The sequence below is a fragment of the Dipteris shenzhenensis genome, chromosome 21 (genome assembly GCF_047967505.1).
Source record: "Dipteris shenzhenensis isolate YYH24624 ecotype China chromosome 21, Dip_SZ_1.0, whole genome shotgun sequence".
NCBI lineage: Eukaryota > Viridiplantae > Streptophyta > Polypodiopsida > Gleicheniales > Dipteridaceae > Dipteris > Dipteris shenzhenensis.
Window position 1 is genome coordinate 54,836,147 of NC_141616.1, and position 22,550 is coordinate 54,858,696.

The window sequence follows — 22,550 nt, forward strand, 5'->3', positions numbered from 1 at the left end:
AGTGGTTGATTAGTGAAAGAGGGAAAATCCTCTTTCAAATTATGTTAGAGGAGGCTTAGCATGGCAAAGCCTTATAGGCTACAGGGAGATAAGGTTATCTTGAACCTCCTCCATAAACCAGGTTATCGTGATCCTCCATCAACTAGGCTCTCTCTTTAAAAAGCCATTTATATAAAGCTATATAAAATTAACCTTTTTATATATGCTAAGCATGCAAGGTTTAAAAACCTTGATTTTAGATTCTAGTGCACTAAAAAACACTCATGTTTTATGAATGAAAACCCATAAAAATTGCATATTTGATCTTCCAAGTCAAATCCCTATGAAACACTTACAAGAACAATTTCCATAAACCTGCAAATAGAAAATTATCAGGTGAAACCTAAAATTTTGTAGTTTCATTGTAAGGCTTTGTAGGTTTTTTGTGAACACTGGTGCAAGGCAAGTACAGGTGGCGAGCGTGAGCTGCGAGCTGATAAGAACATGCAACAAGTCACCAATCATTTGCTTCCACGATGTTGGCTAGGATTGCAAAGTGATACTTGGCACGATCACCAACATCAAAGTAGGGTTCACACACATGGAAGGCCAAACATCAACACTCCCTCATCACTCAATGGTGTACATCATACAAAAAAAGTTTCAATATACTCACAAGGCAAGGCTTTTAGGATACGTCTACTGTTGATTTTGCAAAAAAGATAGAGCACTATACTACCTTTATAACTACTACAATCTCTTCCATATACTCACCCCTACCCCAAACACCAGACACCGTAGACTCCCTCAACCCTGAAAGTCTTCATCTCGGACAAGTTCAAAGCAAAACTCATAATCCAAAAGAGGTCCTACTGGTGGCAATGGCAGATTAATCCACTCTATGCAAATATCCATGTCACATGTTGCAAACTTTTGGATAATTTTTAATAAAAAACGCCCTTCTGTATATTAACTTTTGGGTATTAAATTACTTCCTTATGTATATATAAATCTGTAAGTAATTGAATTAATAAAAACCCATCTGTTGAACTCACGTGATAGGGTTACATATGACGAGTGACCCCCCCAAGGTCTCCTGCTGGTCGTAGCTCTGCGTCTAACCAGGGCTACTGTAACCCCCGTCGGTCAGGCTCTGACTCTAAACAAGGAGGGGATGTCCCCAAGTTTGATCTGTGTGTCAACCCTCTGTCTGAGCTGTCCGATCACAGGCTCCAGGTCACGGTCATGTCGAGGCCTCATTTCATGGGGGTCCATGTGATCTGGCTGAAAGAACTCCGTGATAGAGCTTTGAGAGGGATCAGCCGAGGAAGAAGTTTTCTCTTGTCTCCGTGCTCGGAGAGAGAGAGAGAGAGAGAGAGAGAGAGAGAGAGAGAGAGGCTAGGGTGAGAGGAAATTATACTCAAATGAAGACATGAAAGAAAGGCTTTCATCCATTCATCAAGTATGAAATGACAAGTGAAGTACAAGCCTTTATAGACTAAGCACACTCACACATGTACCAAGTGCATATGGGATAACTCCCAAGATGACACCTGGCACTCACACATAAAACCTCTACTAGATCTCCTAGTGCAACACATCACACACACTCTTTGGCTATGATTTCTCCAACGCCCCCCTTCAGAGCAAAGAGTTTGAGACCCAACACGTAAGGAGTAGCCTGATCCCCCTTCCACCACAGTACTGCAAAGAGCAAGTAACACATCTTGCGTGATAGTGACTTCTCAGTCAGCTTGCCATAGAAACGGTAGACCATCACTCGTCACCCTCCCTTACTTTGAACTGGGTGGTCAATAGAATCATACCAAAGTAAAAGGCCATACAATCATTTTGGGGGGACAACCCAAGGCAGAGTATCCTTATTGACTCCAAATACATTTAGTTTAGAGGGACTACTCAAGGCTGAGAACCTTTATTGACTCAACTCAAAAACACATAGTATATAGGGCCTAGAAATCCCAAGAATTCCAATCATAATGCTCCTCAAAGGAGAGTCCATGAACCTCATCTATGGCCGCATGAATCTCCTCAAGGAGCTCTTCAAGTTCGGCCTAGTCTTAAGCAAGGAGGTTGGCATGGTGCTTCTCTTGTTCTTGTTCCTTCTTCTTGAAGCAATTAACCTCAACATGTCCTTTTCTCTTACAAAATCTACAAATAATATTCTTGTTGATCTTCCATTTTCTTGTGGAAGCAAATGCATGATCGCGAGTAGAGGCAAGAATGGCTTCTTTATTACAACGGTCCTTCTCAATGAGTAGAGCCACCATATCATCAAAAGTGGTAGTGGCAAGGCATAGAACTTCAAGGTTTGCTGAAAGTGAGGTATCCCTTGCATACTCTTCATAAGGACAACCATTTTATCTGCATCATCAGGCGCTCTTTTCAAGCTTGAGAGTTGTTCAAATTGCTAGATGATCACTCAACTCTTCACTCTCTTCCATTTTCAAATCATAGAACTTGAGCTTCAAAAAGACTTTAGATTTGGTGATTTGGTTATCAAATAAAGTCTCAAGCAGATCCCAAATCTCCTTAGCAGTTGACTTAAGTCCACATGATGAATGAGAGAGTCGCCAAGCAAAGACCAATGAGAAAAATGCCTTTGGCATTCTGATGCTTCCATAACTTATGTTGTTGCTAATCAAGTGTATCAATTGGCCATCCTCAACAACGTCCCAAACTCCTTCACACATGAGGAGCAGTTGCATCTTGGTTTGCCATGTGGGAAAGCCTTCCCCCTTGAACTTCTCGAATCTCCACAAGCAAGGAACTAGCAGACAAGGAAGTCATAATGGAAAATGGTTTTGTGAAGGCGGGCAGCAAGCTAAAATGAATACCAGAAAGTATGGCAACTGGTTTGGAACTCCAAAACGCAATAGTAGCCTTCACGTGTGCAAGACGTCTAAAGAGGTGCTCCTGTAGATAGTTGCAGCAGAGCTGAAGTACTCCAAAATGCACACGCGAGTCCGAAATGTGCAAGGCAGTTGATGTAGATAGCTGTAGGTGCTCTAGATGCAAAGGCAAGTCTTGAAATATATAAGTCGACAGCTATCCACCAAAGCACATCGAGAATGCTACAGTAGGTCACCACAGTGAAAAATGGCTAACATAAAAGTGCTGGAAGCCTCAAAACAGCTCAAAAATGGCTTTATTAAAGGTGGCTATGCAGCATCAGCACATTGTCCTTGAATTCGGCGATGGAGAGCTTCACACATGCATGAAAGCCTTGAATATAGTGCCAAGCAACCAACTAACAGGCTGCCTAGAGCACCTAGAATACTCAGGGACAGCTCCTAGACAGTTCGGATGAAGACCGCAAGGTTTGAAGTCTCAACCGGTTCATCTTGCCTCTTCTTTTCTACTGTTTGCACTCGCTCTGAGAGGCGATAGCATAAGCAAAATTAGGGTTAGGGCTGGAGAGGGTGATGATGTGGCAGGGCAAATTGGGGAAGAACTGACTTGCTCTGATACCATGTTAGAAACATGGTGAGAGAGAGAGAGAGAGAGAGAGAGAGAGAGAGATGGCGAGAGGAAATAATACTCAAATGAAGACATGATAGGAAGCCTTTCATTCATTCAATCAAGTATGAAATGACAAGTACAAGCCTTTATAGACTCGGCATACTTACACATGTACCAAGTGCATATGGGATAGCTCCCAAGATGACACGTGGCACTCACACATAAAAACTCTACTAGATCTCCTAGTACAACACATCACACACACTCTTTGGCTATAATTTCTCCAACACTAGATACAACATCAAGATCGATAAAGGCGTAATACACTCATCAAACCTAACTATCGCCCAAGAGGTATCTTTGCCTTATCTAAGGCGTACAATGAACTGCATATCCTTTGTGATCATGCCCCTATGGATGGCAGCCATCTGGACGTCATCCATGAGGTCTACCAAGTAGCCCTTAGATGTGTGTTGTAGGGCATCTACCGATATATGCCAAGGGGTTGGCTCTGCGACCTTATTCTACCGGTACCACCTAGACATCTTGCCAAGGTTTATGTTTTTCATGACCTCACGCACCTCGCCTCCAAGATGATAAGATCAATGGACTTCCAGTACTTTTGGATCTTCCGAAGGGCCACAGTCTCTGGTTTGAATTTGTGCTTCCCACGAGTGGAGGACCGTGGGAGGTCTCTGGCCTGGACTTAGTGATGGTTTCCGTGCTCTTGGTGGGTGTGGATGAGGTGAATAAAACATTGGCTCAAATTGCACTAAATGGGCTAAAAACATCATGATCAATTTGTTACATCAAGGGTGACTAGGGATGTGGCACCCACTTTTGAACCCCCTTTGAATTCATCTTAGATATGCTCATTTTGTGGTGATGTATCTTATGTTCCTATGATGGCACAAAATCACTTTTTACTTGGCCAAATGACAAAAAATAATATCGAAATCATGGTTGTATCATCATAATATTAATGATCCCAACACTTTTATAATTGTAAAAGGAGAAAACGCCACAATGTTCATGTAACTTTAGACAATTCAATTAAATGAGCAGTTCTTGTTATCAAATGCATATCTTAATACCTTGTTGCATGAAAAATTCGAAGTTTGGTTACACTCAAAGATTAAATATATTTCAATGTCTTCCATCGCCATGTTTTCGAAGATGTGTTTATGAATCATGTTATATGGGTAAGGAGCACCACCAAAATTTTTCTACATCATCATATAGGATTATATTTATTCTTCAAATCCTTCATTAAAATATTGGGGATTTCAACTCAACATAGTTCTTGAACAAAATTTTGTAATACATCAACTTCATCGATGGGTTTTCCAGAAGGCTTGGATCTATTTTTGAACCGGAAATCCGATTCACGTAAATGCTTTCGAAAAATTAAAATCCCTTATTGAAAAGCAATCGACAAGCACCACCACAAAATCCTTCAAGGCAACAATAGAGGTGAATACAAATTACATGAGTTCAATGCATTTTGTAAACATCATGGAATAAAGGGACAATTCAATTAATATAGAGTCCAAGCTATAATGTAGTTGCTAAATCAAGAATAAGTTATTGCAAAATCTACTAGATGCATGTTGGATGAAGATAAAGTTATTGGACTTAATTGGGTTAAAGCATGTAGAATAGCAATAGACTTACTGAATTGAATTTCCTAAATCATTCGAATGTTCTTGTTTGTCTTGTTTGAAGTCATGCTCTCAATTAATGTAGGAACAATGAAGATAAGCAACTCAAGATATAGATGACATCATGGAATAAAGGGACAATTCAATTAATATAGAGTCTAAACTATAATGTAGTTGCTAAATCAAGAATAAGTTATTGCAAAATCTACTAGATGCATGTTGGATGAAGATAAAGTTATTGGACTTTATTGGGTTAAAGCATGTAGAATAGCAGTAGACTTACTGAATTGAATTTCCTAAATCATTCGAATGTTTTGAATGTTTTTGTTAGTCTTGTTTGAAGTCATGCTCTCAATTAATGTAGGAAGAATGAAGGTAAGCAACTCAAGATATAGATTACATTGCAACAACTACGGCTCTATAGATGTTAGAAAGTTTCGATGGTCCACTACGATGATCTTCCTAATAAGGAAAGAAAGAATAGATTGACTTATAGATGTAATTTTGCAATCACAAAAAACATATTTCAGATTAGTAAACCAGAAAACAATTTGATTTCTAGAATCACAACATGCTACAAATGAAAAGTACAATGCTCTAATGAGGAAATCAAACATGGTCATTGTTATGTCTTTCAATAGAAAAGAATCCTATCGATTGCAAATGTGTTTGCAAAGTCAAGGTTCATCAAGATGGAATAGTTGATAACTATAAAGAAAGATTAGTTAATCCCAAGATAATGGCATAGACGACTAAACCTTTTCACTTTTGCAAATTTTGATAGAGTGTAACTAAGAGGGTATCAAACTTTATGAAAGAATTGTTATGGGGAATACATCCTATATCTTCACCTCTGATTAAGTTAAGCTAATCACGTTTGAAATAGGATCGACAAAAGTTGTACCTTGTAAACTATGCCTTACCTCTCTTGCTTCCCTACCAAATTGTCTCATAAAGACACATCCAACTAGAGGTGAATTTACCATTAGGTGAAAAAATTGCATAGAAATGGTCCCTTCAGCCCATCTTAGGAGCAAGGCATCTCAGGTACAAATCTGCATTTAGAATTAGTATCATTGTGCCATATGACCATCATGAAGGTCTATGATACAAGGAGACTCTCTTGGCTGCTATATTTTTTTACCATATCAATCACTTCGACTAATCCAAGAAAGCAAAGCCACATGTTAGCATCATATCATAAAAAATATATCTCCTCTCTATTGTGAGGGCATGAGAACTCCCTCTCATGCCTCCTTGGTTTACATGCCAACAACTCATGTTCCTCCAGCTAGTTTATTGCATTCTTCACTACTTGAACTTACCGTCCCGTTCTTTTTATTCACAAATGGTCTTGCTCTCCTCAACCTTTGCCTACCAATTTAAGTTGCTGCTCTCATTCCTGCTCTCCTTTGAGATCATGGATTTCACGTGCTTAAGAATCTCACATTAATGAGAGAGAGAGAGAGAGAGAGAGAGAGAGAGAGGGAGGGAGGAAGGGTATGCATCAGTACTCATTGTAGCAACAGGTTGCAGTTGTCATTTTGAAAGTGGTAGCCTCAATCCCTAATGAGATAATGGAGCTTCTAGACTTGACACATGTAGAACAGGCACTCCACAAGTCCCACAAATAATTGGTGAACAAGATGACCTTGAAAATATGGGCTTGAGGCCAAAGTCCCTCCTTGATTGGATGAGGTGACTTTTGGGTGGCTAGTCAGGGCTCCACGCCGGTGGCCACACCTTGACATGTGGCACAATATGCACCCACAATTGGTATCAAAGCTACCAATTGAAAAAGCAAAGTGAGTGGGACTGTAGACCCGCAAACTTTGGTTGCATTTGTGCCAGCTCGTGCTAGTGACCTATAATGATGACAACAGAATGTATCTAGGTTCTCATGGTGGCCAGTGATGGGGGGATGAGCTAGCGTGGCCTGAGGATGCCCTTTAGGCTGGTGGTTTGCAGACAGAATCCCAATTTGGTGGGACCTGCACGTTGTGTGACAAGGCTAATAAAGGGGGGTGTTGTGGGAAAGGTAGTGTCCCCACCCCTCGTGTATATAGAAAAGGCAAGGAGGAGTTTTCCCAAGGACAAGGTTGAGCAGCAATATCCACAAGCCATGCTCAACAAGTACAGCCCCATTCTACCTGTCATACAGCCATACACCCTGGAAGAAGGCCAGATGCATGTCATATGCATTATCATAATCACTTCATTCTGCCTTCTAAGATAGCTTAAATACATCAAAACAATACAAGCTAAAGCATAAATTACCCAATGACAGCACCTTCGTCATAATATAAAATACAATCCAAAATATATTTATAAATTGCAGAACACCAAAAAAAAAACTGCATAAAAGCTGTGTTCGTGCTGAAAAAGAATTGAATAGTGCATTTCGGATCCTGAAGTTTGGCAGAACTTCCCAAACAAATGTGAGATAGTAAATGATCTAACTAGAATTTTGAAGTGTGATTTCTCACACTCGACTCTGCTTTCAAACATTCTGTCCACTGTGAATACATACAAGCATCTATTTATCAGCTTAGTTTCCTTAGTCCATCTCTACCCTTCACGCTCAAGGTTATTGAGCATAACATCTGTATAGAACTACAAAACTGTGCAGCCCTTTAGCCTCTCTTAACTTCGTACTCAAGGTGGTTGATCCATAGCAAGAGCAGAGAACTACAAACCTGTGCAGCCTTTTAATCTCCAAAAGGACGTCAGTACAAAGGCTGTATAAAAGTGGTCTTAGAAATCCCGGGGAGAAGGTTCCTCTTGTTGTTCCCATTCCCAAGCTTCAAAGCCAAAAGTCTCCGTATAAATTTGAGTTGATGCCCACACTAATGTAATCTTTCATTGCTCTCATTATATCCATCCTCAACATGAAGTGCTATGAAACTTCTACACACACTCTGAAAGAACCTAAATCCAATGTTTCAAAACGTGCAGTGCCCGAAACTTCTACACACACTCTGAAAGAACCTAAATCCAATGTTTCAAAACGTGCAAGGTTTCAACTGTGAAGAATGTATAGTGAAGAAGAGACTAACATGAAGTAGGGGAGAAAGGAGAAAAAGGTCAATAGATCCAAATCTGTGACATATTGGTGACATCTGTCCTCCGATATGCAAGGTTTCAACTATGAAGAATGTGTAATGAGGAAAAGACTAAGAGGGATACTGGTGGAGAAAGGACAAAAAGATAAATATATCCACGTGTGAAATATTGGGTTACCCTGTCCTTCAATATGCATTGTTGGCTTTCAGAGTGCCCATAATACAAACATCAAGCACCATCAGCATCAGTTCCTAGAAGAGGAGCTGTAATTTTTGAGGTGCTTGGACTGAGATATCCCACCTCGTCTACATCATCAGGTTCAGATACAATCTTCTTCCAGAACCTGTGCTCTTTCCAAAGGTGGCCTGTGGCATCAATTGGGACATTCTTTGTTTCAGGTATGAAGAAGTAGACAAAGGCTGACATGACAACCACCATTGCAGCAAAGAAGAGAAAAATAACATACTTCATTGCACACAGCATTGAAAGAAAAGCTTGTGCAATGATGAAGGTAGATAGTAGATTAATGCAGACCACAATACTCTGACCAGCTGATCGTGTCTCAAGAGGGAATATTTCACTTGGTATCAACCATCCCATAGGCCCCCATGACCATGCAAAAGCACAAACAAATATGCAGATCATAAACACTGTAATAATTGCATCAACATGTGAAAGGCGTCCGGTGTCCTTAAGACCTTTTCCAAGGACAAATCCAATCATTGCCTGCAATCAAAACAGCCACATAAGTCAAATGAAGCATAAGGCTCCCTCTCCAATATTCAAGTGTGGGTACTCTGGTTAGTAAAAGTAAAATGGATAAAAGATTTCAAGAGAACTCCGTGTATACAGCCTGAAAGTCTTACATCAAAGTTCCGCCAAGCATATCATACTTTACAAACATGAACACTGGATATGGCAGTGCTTGTACCTGAGCAATGAGCATCTGAACTCCTGCCTCCAGCAAAAGAAACCTCCGTCCAAATTTGTCCACAATCAGGATTGATATGATCGTGGCGATGACATTTACTGCTCCCAAGATTACAGCTGAATAAAGTGAAGCATCACTTCCAAACCCTAAAGTCTGAAATAACACAGGGGAGTAGAACATGATTGCATTGATTCCAGTGAATTGCTGAAATACTTGAAGCAGGATAGAGATCACCAGCTGTGGCAAGTTCCTTCTTTTCAACATGTTTTTGAAAGGATGTTTCACCTCTGCTGCCATCTTACTGGCCCTCACTAACTCTTCAAATTCAGAATCAACGTCATCAGTACCTCTTATTTTTATAAGTATAGATTTTCCCTTTTCTAAGAGACCACGCTCAATAAGACTGTTAGGAGTTTCCACCAGCAACAAGCAGCCAGCTGTCAAAAGAAGTGCTGGTACAACACCAATACCAAAAGACAGACGCCATCCCCATGAATCCAAATTTTGTGTTCCATAATTTACAAGGTTTCCAAAGAGAGCACCCACTGTTATGTTTAACTGGAACATAATGCTCAGACCCCCGCGCAGCTTCACAGGTGCCATTTCAGAGAGATAGATAGGTGCAGCCTGCAAGAATAATTAAGAAGTTTGTATCCCCAAAAAGTTTAAAAATTATTACCCTGAATCCATGTTCAAGCATCCTGCTTCTTCTAGGGAGCCATTAAAATTATCATGTCCACAGGGCTGAAAATGGATGAGCTATTATTTCTTAAATATATATTACTTTTTCTACTCTCTCTATCTCTTTAGCACAATTCATTACTATCTACACCTCTCTCTCTCTCTCTCTCTCTCTCTCTCTCTCTCTCTCTATCTATCTATCTCTACTAGTACACACTAAATTAGCACTGTGTGATTCTTTGGCACTATCCCTTTGTTTATCTTCCGTTTTGCGGGGGCCATTGGCTGTAGCAAGCAACATCCACCTCTGTTTTCTAACAATTGCATCCATTGGAAATCCTAGATAAGAAATGGGAAAGAATTCCCATGGATTTATCATTCCTTTGCAGCGAACTAAGCATGGCTATACGGCCATATTGGTGGTTGTGGATAGACTGATCAAGATGGCCAAGTTTATTCCAACCAAGACAACTATTTCTACTCCACAACTAGCACAGTGTTAATTGTTGTCTTTATGGGCTTCCATTTCAGATTGTTACTGATCATGATCCTATGTTCACAAGTCACTTTTGGTGTGAAGTGTTCAAGGAGATGGACACTAAACTCAACATGATTTCAAACTAAACATCCGGAGTTAGATGGGATATCCTTTAGGATATGCTTCATGCATATGCTCTCGGAAGCAATCAGATTGGGAAGAGTATCTTCCCGTGGTGAGTTTGCATATAATATTGCAAAGCATACAGCCACTAAGCTGAGTCCATTTGTGTTCATGTATGGATTTGAGAGTAAGTCTTTGTTGACGCCTGAAAAACATAAAGGTACGAGCAAATGGTGATTTTTTGAAATTGCAATAAGATATGTTGCAGACTGCAGTTCACGACGGAAAAGCTTCACAGAGCTCAGTTTTATGCAAACCAGAAGCGCTCGCCTTGATTTTTTGCAGAGGGCCAATTTGTTTATCTCAGAATCTCAAAAGGTTCTTGACCATTATGAACCAGTGAAGTTCATAAGATTTCAGCTTATTATTGTGGATCTTTCAAGGTCATCCATGTAATCAATAATGCAGCTTATGATTCAGAATTACCAGCCAATGTAAAGTTCCATCCGGTTTTCCCTATTAGTCACCTAAAAGAGAAAGTAGGTGAGGCTGATAGCTTGGTTTTAGAAAAGGAGGAGCTTGTTAGATTACAAGATCTACTAGTATTCCTCATGAACTAGAAGCAGTTCTCGATTCTCTCGGTTCTCGTTTATCAGAGAAAGACCTCTCAGAAATAGGGTGGTCCTTGAACTGCTTATCAAATGAAAGGACAGATCTAGTGCCGACAACTCCTGGGAGAGTGTCGCATCATTTGTACAACAACAATTCCTTGATTTCCTACCTAAAACTTCTTGGTTTTTGAGGTGGAAGAAATGTTATGACCCCAAGGTCATAGCATGCACTGGCATTAATCATGGGGTTAGGTCCAAGCATTGGATCCTTCAGAAGGGGGTCAGTTATAATACCAGGTGTGTGGGCATCCTTAAAATAAAGACACCCTTGGGTAAGTCATGAGCTGTGGGCTCATTTGCCAGCATCCCTTGGATGGACTCCTTGGGATATTGGGACCTTGAGTAGGCCTTTCCCTATCTAGCCAAACACCTAGATTGACAGACTCCTGTGATATGGGACATAGGAATTGTGGCCATGGACACGGCATAGTGCTTGGCTAACCTCATGCTACAAGGGCGATCCTTTATAAAGAATATCGGCAAGGAGGCGAGATCACCAGTTCCTCCTATATGGTCTTCCTAATCTATGGTTGTTTTGCAAGTCTTGGATTTAGAGTAAAAGATGGATTACAACCAGGCTTGGGCCTAGCAATGGTCCAAAGTTCCTGGACTGGTTGCTAGTTGATTATTGCGTTTGAGATTCATTCCTCACCAAGAAGGGTTGATTTTTGCTGTTGGATAGTGGCCAGGAGGGCTACTAATAAGGGTGACTTGTTTGGATGGTGGATTGATTGCACCAGAGTTTGGCTGTCTGGGGCTTTTCTGCAGTTGTTCAGCTGTGTCTAGTGGGTTGGACACTGGTTTGTGCAGGTGCAGGAAGCGCACAGTCAGTTGATGCCTTTGGGCTTTTGTTGCACACTTGGTTGGCAGGGAGATTGCAAGATTGCCTAGTGATTGGATGCCTATTCGCCATATAAGGTTGAGCAAGGATTGCAGGGTGTGCAGGATATTGGAAGTCTGTGGGCAGTGGTTTGCCTGTGGTGCACCTTTCAGGAGACCTTGTAATCAGCCACTTGGATTTATATGAATATTAAAGAAATATCGCAAGAGGCACCAGCGTTTGGGGCCAATCGGTGTCCTTGATCCTGAGTAGGAGCGCTCTAGCTCCCTGTGATTAAGTTTGTGGTGATTAATTGTTAATTACTGTGTATGCTGTAGTTAAAGTGGATCCCACCACCCTTTAATCCGTGAAGGCTGGTTTCAGAGGTTCCATCGCCGGGATCCACCTAACTTCTTCAAGAGGTGAGCCTGAGGTTGGCTTGGTGCAAGTCCAACAGACGAGGTGAAGGAAAACAACATACTATTCAGTGAAAATGTCTCACCCGAGTTACTGGTTGTTGACAATATTTCTGCCGCGGGACTTCTATGATTGGTGTACTAGTCACTTGGTTATGATGCATCTGATGTGCAATGTTATATATATTTGTTATCCATGGCTCTACAAATACGTATACATTGTTGGTTGATCTGTTGGCGGCATGGTTAGCTGTCCTTTCAGATTTGATTGGTCTGTTGGTTGGCTACCCTTTCAGACTTGGTTGATCTGTTGGCGGCATGGTTGGTTGTCCTTTCAGATTTGGTTGGTCTGTTGGTTGGCTACCCTTTCAGACTTGGTTGATCTATTGGCGGCATGGTTGGCTATCCTTTCAGATTTGGTTGGTCTGTTGGTTGGCTACCCTTTCAAACTTGGTTGATCTGTTGGCGGCATGGTTGACTGTCCTTTCAGATTTGGTTTTTATCTTTGTTATTTTCTTTTTCTTTTGCAGTTGTTTTTATTTGCAGGCAATCGTAGACGTTTGCCTTCTTTCAAGAGGGGGGTATGTCAGGAGGATGTGAATTTATGGGACTTTTGATTTGCGACTCACGTAATTTACGCGTGACTGCCTTGAGCCTCTGGGGCGCCAAAGTCTTGCCACATGCGCGGGACTTGGGGAATTAAACTCCTAGTGGGCCCTTGGAAATTGTGAATGTGCGCCCAGTTACTAGGCAATTAATTCCTAGGACCAAAGTGTGCAATAGGGGGCCAAAAGAGTGGTGCAATTAAAAATTGCTATTTTGGGCACGAGACTCTAAAATCAGCACAGACACATGTTTGGCATGCAGGAGGTAGAAAAGTCAATTTTTTCTTGGAGGCTTGTTTTCTCGACCACAGAAGAACAAGGAGAGGCAAGTCACAGGCTGGGAAAGTACTCTAGGGCTATTCTATCACATTGCCTTGTTGATTTTTGACTACCAAGGCAGTCTATGGGCTATTGATGGGCTACCAGAAGCTCAAAAACGACAAGAGCCTCCAAATCAGTTTATTTTTGCTCCTTCCGGGCTGTCCAGGGACTGCTGCAAGCGCTGCGGGATGTTGTCTGGCCGAGTAGGAGCTTCTACAGGGATTTCGACGTGTTTTTGGTTCTTTTGGGCTCTTGCTGCCGGTTTTGAAGCTTTCTAGGCCTGGGAAACCTCTTCTAAGTTGCTTTTTGGGTTGTGCCAGTTGCAGGATCTAGGGTTTTCCAGCCCAGGTGACTTGATTTCTGTGGATTCTAGGCAGAGGAAGGGTAGCTTTTGCCAACTTTTGATGTTCCCGGACTGGTTGCTAGTTGGTTATTGCGTTTGAGATTGATTCCTCACCAAGAAGGGTTGATTTTTTATGTTGGGCAGTGGCCAGGAGGGCTACAAATAAGGGCAACTTGTTTGGAAGTGCTAGGTGGATTGATTGCACTAGAGTTGGCTGTTTGGGGCTTTTCCGTAGTTGTTCAGCTGTCTTTTGCGGGTTGGATATTGGGTTCTGTAGGTGCAGAAAGCGCGCAGTCAGTTGCTGCCTTTGGGTTCTATTGCATACTTGGTTGGCAGGGAGATTGCAGGATTGCCTACTGATTGGATGCCTATTCGCCATATAAGGTTGAGCAGGGATTGCAGGGTGTGCAAGATATTGAAGTCTATGGGCAGTGGTTTGCCTGTGGTGCAACTTTCAGGAGACCTTGTAATCAGCCGCTTGGCTTTATATGAATATTAAAGAAATACCGCAAGGGGCGCCAACGTTTGGGGCCAATCAGGGTCCTTGTTTCTGAGTAGGAGCGCTCTAGCTCCCTGTGATTAAGTTTGTGGTGATTAATTGTTTGGTTAATTACTATGTATGCTGCAGTTAAAGTAGATCCCACCACCCTTTAATCTAAGAAAGCTGGTTTCAAGTATCCTAATACGAGAAACATTAGCTCAATGGTGACTCAGTTTCTCTATGGCTGGGGGCTGATTTTGATGCTTGATCCTTTTATAGTCTAATCAGTGTTTGCATTTTTAGCCAAGGACTTACTAGGAGTGGTTTGAGTGTATGGGGACTTGACATTGGTATCAGAGGTGTCCAAATATGGACCGAACCATATACAAAATGTGGACACAATGTGCTACCATCTATCAATAGATTGCTAGCCTCGAAACTTGGAAATGAGACAAAAAGTGATAGCAACAAGAATGTCTCAAGATCATGCCCTATTGCCAAACCAATCATCACTTAGTTGTAGATCTCGGCACTTCCTTTTTTATTTGGAGACAAAGCTAAAGGCCTCCCAAAAAAATCTCATGGACCTCTAAAAAAATTAGCTCAAATTAGAACCCCTTTTTTAAAATGTCATATATTCATGCTGCCACATGGCATTATGTGGAGATACTACATAAACAAGTGCCACAACTTTGTATTGCAAAGTTTTGAAGAGGAAGGAGTGGAGGTGTGATTGAGCGAAGGGCGGGCTATGAGGTGGCCGAGAGAGGAGTGGACGGGAGAAGAGGCAGTGTGAGGAGCGAATGTTATTTCGAGCACCCGAATGGATTCCACAAATAAAAGCACACATGCACCATAGAGCAAGCCCTTGATCATACTTACCCCAACAAACCCCTCCTCAAGGGGTTTGCTCTTGCAGTGTCAAGGATACATCTAGTCTCATAGTTTCTCATGCCATCTCATGGTGGTCAAGGATAAATCTATGGCTAGGATCTCATGCTAGCAACCATATCTTCTTTTTCATAAGCATAAACTTGGCTTTTGTTTGCCAAGTATGGAAACTAGTTCCATTAAACTTATCAGAAAAGGTCTTAGCTTCCATGGCAAGGTCTTATCTGAGGGCACTGTCTAGTGCCTTACAAGTGAAAATATGAGTAATAAAAAATAATCCTTCAAAGCATTTAGAGTAGCAAAGACTGGTTACCAAATTCCATACTACAAATCATAATGAAAATGATGCTTTCACTTGCATGCTTCATAGAGGTGGCTAAATGAAAGTATTCCAAGCAAATCCAGGTATAGCAGCTTAAAGTAAAGCTGTAGCCATAGTTGTACTGTGCTATTCAACACTTTAAAACATCAGAAATGCTAAAGTAGCATCTAATGTAGCATCAAACTCACAACATTGTCAAAACTGTCCAAAACAGAGAGACCAGAACTTGGAGGGTGCAATTCTCACAGCTCATAGCTCTATTCAAGGGAATTTTTATGCAGGAAGAAGGGCCTTATACCAGAGAAGGGCTACCAGCAAGGAGGGGCGAAATGTTGCGCCAGGTCGCCATAGCTAGGCTTGAGTAGACAGACTGGTTTTTCGTCGTTTTCTCCTCCATCTCTTGTCCAAATGAGCTCAGATTTCAGCAGCAGCTTGCCCTCAGTGTTGTCCAGCACGGGCTCAGAGGAATTTGCAGATAGGTAAGTACAGAGGCAGCATTGCACGAAATTTCGTCAGAGAGTGTGAGTGTTGGCGTTGCGCGTACAGTCGAAATTTCTCTGAATGCTTGCACCTGGAACTTCGCCCATACGTGAGGAGTTTGCAGCTCAAAGGGTTTGGGCAAAGGTCGCTTAAAGGCAGAGAATAGAGCTCTCAAAGATTTTGGGAAGGAGGAGGAAAAATGGAGAAGATGAAGAAGCTTGTAGTTTATGCTAGAGATAGCATCTAATGCTAGGCTAGGCTAGATCTACAACCTAATGCTTTGATACCATTTATAGAATCCCGTAGGATAGAATAGATGCATCTTGCAAGAGGTGTGAGAGCACAATGAAAGAAAGATGGTAGTTCTCTATTATGATTATGAGAGAGAGGACTCTCTCTTATAGAAAGGGGGAGAAGGTAATACCTTCCCTACATAAGTGGCAATCAGCCCCTACATCAGTGGGAATCAATCCCTACATCAGTGGGATTGCCTTTGTCTTACATCATCACTTAGGTCACACACTAGACACATCATAGCACTTGATGTGCCTTTACAACACACACAAACACACATGTGACTCCCCTAGATGCACACATGCACCATAGAGCAAGCCCTTGATCATACTTACCCCAACATATACCCCAACAAAACTTAAAAGGCATAGAAAGCTCCTTGGTCATATTTTTGCTGCATGAAGAGATCAACTTGTCCCTGCCTTATGACCACGAACATGCGGGGCTGCCTACCCTTTCCTCCATGGTCACCGCACCAACAAACAAAGCACTTCGACCAAGGGATGGATGATGTGGCTTTCTTTCAATACAAACGTTCAGACAGTCGCCTCGCTCCCGTTGGGATCTCCTTCACCCAATCTCTGTGAGTATCTATTCTGGACGCTACATGCAAAGTAACCATGTCGTAGCAGCAAACACAACGCCCAGCTCTACGTACTCAGACGACCATCCGCTCCTTTTTGAGCAGCCAACCAATCTAGCTGTTTGAACTACACCGGATCAGAGATCACGGATCAGAGATCATGGTGAGATACTTTCTTTGGCTTGGATAGAAGGACTTGAGCCTAGGTTAGCAGCAATAAATCTGTGTGCACCAACATTTCCTTATAGCCGAGTAAAGTGACGTTAGACTGTTGTGCCTTTTTACAAGCTCTCGTAACGCTAAAGCTTTCATGAACAATAGAGTCAAAGGTTCGTATCGACCCATCAACGATTGTAGTCACCCATCCAATGACAAACCAGGAGCAAAATAAATTCCTTTGACAAACGGGTTAAGCAATGAGCGCTTGTGAACCAATTACAGCCCACGTGATGGCGTTATGCAATTACTGACATCGGGACTTCGTTGAACATTAGACCATGCGTAGACTTTGTGTAGAACCCAACCAGCCGTGCTCTCTAACTGAGAAAGATCCCTAGGTCACTCCACATGCTTGCGCACACAACGTAATAGGAGTCTTCTCCTTGGGATTTGCACCACGTCAAATAGGAATCTGAATTTTCTCCTCTAAGGCTAACGCGACGTGAGCATAGAGGGAATTCTATCTAGACTCGACGTTTACCAAAAGTCATGTGCTCTACGTCCACTGACTTTTGCATCGAAAGAACCATTTTCAGACCATCAGCTCACAGGAGCTTGCTGACGATCTACACCCACGCAACAAATCAAGGCTGATCCTTGTGCCTTGAAAGCTTCTCCAAGCCCAACACAACTCGCTCGAGACCTTCGGCTCTGATACCAAAATATTATGACCAAACTACATGCTCAACCAAGACCGCTAATTGGACGAATCTAAATTCACAGGTGAAGGCACGACGAATAACCACCCAGCCATTCTCTGGTTTAACAAGCTCGTCACACACTCTACGTAAGAAGTACCTGCATGCTGAGTACCAAAGCCCACAATTCCCTAGATGGATCTAGTATGCCACATGTCTACATTTTAGGGTACCTCCTAAATGCATCATTTACCCCTCTCTTGGGATATCATTGAAATCATTTGCCCCTTGGCACCTTTAATGCATTTAGACCCCTTAGCCTTAGATCCACCTAGTCTTGTGCCATGTCACCCTCACCCAGGACCTTGACCTTGATTCCTTTTTGATCATTTACGTGAAGCCCAAAAAAATATAATACAAACATTGATCCTTTAAAGGAAAAGGTCGACTGACCCTTCCGAGGTCATGTTGCCTCAACTTAAGCGTAACATGTATGGCCCATCTATTACGCTGTACGACACATTTAAGGCAGGACGTGCAGCCATATGGATTTGTACGGAGTGCACAGACTTGAGATGCACCACCCGAGGCAATTATATGGACGTTTGGGGCATTGTTTCCGAGGTATTTGCAGCTGAGGCATGAATCTTGAGGCAAGTCATCTCCAAGACATACATTCTGGGTGCATTTTGGGATAAATCTGTTGCCCAAACCTCTACATCCCTTTCTTGCCTTCCCTCCGCTCTCTATCTGTTCATTTCTCTCTTTTCCGGGAAGCTGGAAGACTCCTGCACCCTGCTGGGAGCCTGGACAGGGGATAGGCGTGAGGACAGAGCTCGCCCCTCTGCCACGGACAGTGGGTATTTGGTTTTGTCTTCCATTTGATTTCTTTTTCTTGATTTGAAGCTATTTGCAATGCATTTCTTGTGTTTGGAATCCTTTCTAGTTCCCACAGGCTCAAGCAAGAACTCATAAGTGCCTGGATGAGGACAGTGTTAATGCATGTGAAAGCCTTGAGGCTACTTTGAGCACAGTTTGCAATTGGTTTGGGATGCTTTGATGCTTTTAGTTTGGTCAAGCAAAAAATGAATGCCTAAGATTACCTTGCTAGTTGGATCTTAGTGGTGCACTATGTCAGAGGAATTGCAAGAGGAACAGTGCAAGGGTGAGCCCCCTGGTGTAAAGCATTTTGATTCAGAAGAATTAAATAAATACCAAAAGGGGTGCCAAGGCATTTGGGGCCAGTGGGTGTCTTGTGTACTGTTTTCATTGAGCAGGGGCATTCTAGCCTCCACATAGTGTGTTTCAGTTTTATTTATAAGTGAATTTAAGTAAAGGAAGTGTTTGGCATGATGCATTGTGGTTGTATTTAGGGCATTTTATGGTTTAGCAAAGGTTCACTGCCCTTTATTAACCTGAAGGCCGATTTCACGGTCAGTAATGCCATGAGGTTCAAGCTTAGGCTTAAAGGCTGGAAGTCCACCAGAGTTCCTCATTGGGAGAATTTTAAGATTTTTACTGACCTGCAAAAATTATTTTGGAAGAGACTAGGAAATCCCTCAGGAATAGAAAAATCACTCTTTTCTTGTGGCTTTCTATTCATGGAGGGATTGCAGTGAACCAATGAAGGTCCAGGTTTGGGGTTGATTCCACTTGTTCTCGTTGCCTCTCTATGGATGAGTCTATTCAGCATTGCCTATAAGACTGCAGACTACGAGGATCATTTGGATGGGGATCAATAGACTACTGAGCACTTTTATGCAGTCTCCTTTCTTCATGACTAGGGGAATCAGTAGCATGGCTCTCATTATTTGGGCCTTAGGTGTTCTATGAGAGACATGACTCTTCTTGGGCTCTTTCAATTCGACATCATTTGAATGAGTCATGTTCTTTGGACAAGGTTCTTGTATAGACCTATGCATGCTTCTGTAGAAACTTTGTGGGAGATTCCCGGGAGTTCTACACCAAGTTCCAAGATCGAGGAACCCATGAGGTGGTATGGTTAGACAAAGGCTTCTTCAAAGAGTTCCCACAAATTTTGGTACTATTTGGAGGCAATGCATCTACCACTAAGTTAAGGAGGGGATGTCACATGCACCCTTGCACTTGGGTGCATTCTGACACACTGGACTCGACATTAGTACATCAGTAGTACCCTTCAATACACTTTTTGTCATATGCCATGGCCTGATTGTGAGCCCCCATCCAGGAACGAGTCAGGTGCGAGCTACATACGTCAGTCTCCAAGCCAGCTAGAGTCCTCTCCTACCCACTAGAGAACAAGTCTAGGTAGTTAGAAGTCAGTCCAAACAGTTAGGTTGAAGTTAGTGTAGGATAGGTCAAAAGGCCACAGCCAAAAGACTGCTTTTTGAGTGCTTTCCAACATCCCATTCAAGGGCCAGCTGGGCTGCCTAGTGTCAGCCATAAATGCTGACCAAGTTTGGTCAGGCTGACCTGACAAAGCAAGTCGGTTGACTCGACCATGGGGTCAGTCAGCCAGACTGGTCAGTCGGTCAAACTAGCTGACTGATCGGCCTGTTCTTGAAGTCTTTTTAAGGGACCTTTGCTGTCCCTTGTTCCTTAATGCATTCTGCCAACCTTCAGCTCTGCTCCAGCCTTTTGTTCCACACTCTTTCTGATCCACAGGCTGCCATACAGCAGCTGTATAAGCCAACCGTACAGCCGGGATTGAAGACAGGGCCTTCATGCAGAATTCAGCCAGGGTTTGGACAGCAAACAGAGTTGAGGTTTGAGCAGTCTATTTCATCAGCACTTCATCTTTCAGTATTCACTCAGTCATCTTTCAGTTCTCAGCCATCTCTCTCAGCTCTCTCAGTTCATCTCATTCATCTCTCACTCATGCAGTAACCCTGCATGCCCGTCGACAGCACTAGCCTCGCAGAGTGATCTACATCTCAGCATTGAGGTCCTGGTGGTTATTGGTTGGAGCTCTCTCTCAAGTCTTTGGGTCTGGTTGCATCCCGTGCTCTCTACAAGAGTGTTTTTCATTGTATTTTAATTCTCAAAGATTAAAGAAAATTCTACCCTAGATTGGGGGAGGGGCCCCTCAGTGGGTACAAGGACCAAATCGGTTGTCGACTCTCAATCTCTAAACCCTTTCTCTTTCATCTGTCTGTGGTGCATCAATAAAGACAACTCGCTAAAGGTTTAAAGAAGGTCTTGCTAAGATTGCACAATCATTAACCGTTGCATGTTACAATATTTGTGCATTCTTGAGTGATACCATTCTCCTAAAGGCAACCTGAATCTAGCCTCAGCTAAGTAGAGCGTCACAACCAAGCTTTTTAATATGAATACATTGTCCAATGGCCTGCTTGACTCTCCTTAGTTGTCATCTAAATCTAGGGTGCTGTCTACAAAAAGTGGTGGCTGCCTTATTGTGGGAGACAGGCTTTCAAGCCTCAAACCTTTTCTGACGATGGCTGAGATGGTCTACTTATTCCCACCACTTATATGCTTCAGTATTTTCACCCACATAAAGTTCCTAGCTAAAGAGAATTGACATCACAAAGCTGCAAAAGAGAGCTGCTTCTTCCTTGGGACACCCTGGCAGTATGCACATTGTCAGTTCCACATGACTGTAAATACAACCCAGGAAAATTCATCTGGAACAAACAATTCTTATAGGCCAGATATGGCCAAACTCTTAATTCTATGCTATATTTTCCTCGAACGAAAGCTCAATCAGGCAAATATTTGATCCGAGAGTTGACACTTGTAAAATTAGGGTTTTTGTGAGGCAAGAGTTTAATATTGACGGCTATATCTCAAGCTGCAATACTCGCTCTCCCTTCATAGAGAAGACGATGCAATTCTGAGAAGGTAATATTAAGGGAGCTTTTTGACTACCTGGTTGCCGAATCCTACACCGCAACCCAATACAATGCGGCCCAGCATAAGCATTGTAAGATTCTGTGCCCAAGTTGTAAGTATAACACCAGCAACGTACATGCATCCAGCGATAAGCATCGTTGGCCTCCGTCCAAGCTTCTGTGTAGTCTGCGCTGCTGCAAATGTAGCTATCAATCCAGATAAATACATGGAAGATGTGAACGTTTGAAGGAGCTGATCATCAAATTTACAATAATTGCTCTCAGAAGCTTGTTGTTTCTTTTCATACACTGCCGGGAAAAAATACAGCAAAAAACTGTCCATTGATGCTACTCCACCTACAAAGAACAAGCAAGGATCCGTAAGTACAAAATAGACCCTTCAAAGAGGGCAACCGATTCCAAGAAAATGCTTGATAAAACGAAAGATCTCAACAAGCCCAAGAAAGAGCACTGCAAGCCAGTGATTAACGAACCAGCAATGCCGATATTATAACCAAACATTAAGCCGGCGCTGGCAGCCATGATGCAGGAAAGAATTACGTAAAAGGTGACTTGCTCTCCATTCTGGCCGTCGACTTGTCGCTCCGCCATGTTATAGATATTATACCACTAGTCTATGTACCGTAGGTAATTGATAGTGACGGCGCAAGGCTCACTCCAATATCAAGGAAGGACCCAAAAACCATATTCCGTCTATATCCCCGGTTTTCTCTGGCATTGCTGTTTCATCCACACAGCATTTGGCAATCAGATCTGCGACAGACGCACGTTGTATCTCGGCATCATTAGGATCTTCAGCAAACCATGATGAATCTATCCAACCCAACCGCATCTAGTGAAGAATAAGAGGCTGCAATCAAGGGGGGTAACGAGGACAACAATAGATGCAGCTAAGGACAACGCCAAGATGTGCATAACTTATCTCCGCCGGAGTTGCGCCGGGCTGCGAAATTGGTGGCGACCATCGAAAGTGTTTGCAGCAGCGCAGGACTCAGGAGCATCTGCGTAAGAAGGTGCGAGTCTCGAGAGGAGAAGATGACGAGTGGACGTCAAATGCACGTGCATGGCGAATGCGGCCAGCCTTTTCTGCCTTGCTTTGCGTTAACCTTGCAATCACGTGCGCACGTCTGTAATCACGTGGACGGGAGTGTAAGCCAAAAAAACAAGGTGAACAGGGGAGAGACAGAGAGAGAGAGAACGAGAGACATGACTTGGA

At 42.5% G+C, this 22,550-nt stretch overlaps 1 protein-coding gene across 1 annotated transcript; it reads right to left on the reverse strand.

Annotated features, from left to right (window-relative positions):
• Positions 1-7,620: 7,620 nt before the first annotated feature.
• Positions 7,621-22,500, reverse strand: LOC147889085 (sugar transport protein MST4-like). Its single transcript, XM_087392446.1, has 5 exons — positions 22,253-22,500; positions 21,808-22,087; positions 21,351-21,670; positions 9,115-9,741; positions 7,621-8,909 (listed from the first exon to the last, which is right to left on the reverse strand). The coding sequence occupies exons 2-5, from the start codon at positions 21,923-21,925 to the stop codon at positions 8,412-8,414; spliced, it is 1,563 nt and encodes a 520-aa protein (XP_087248572.1). The 5' UTR covers positions 21,926-22,087; positions 22,253-22,500; the 3' UTR covers positions 7,621-8,411.
• Positions 22,501-22,550: the final 50 nt, after the last annotated feature.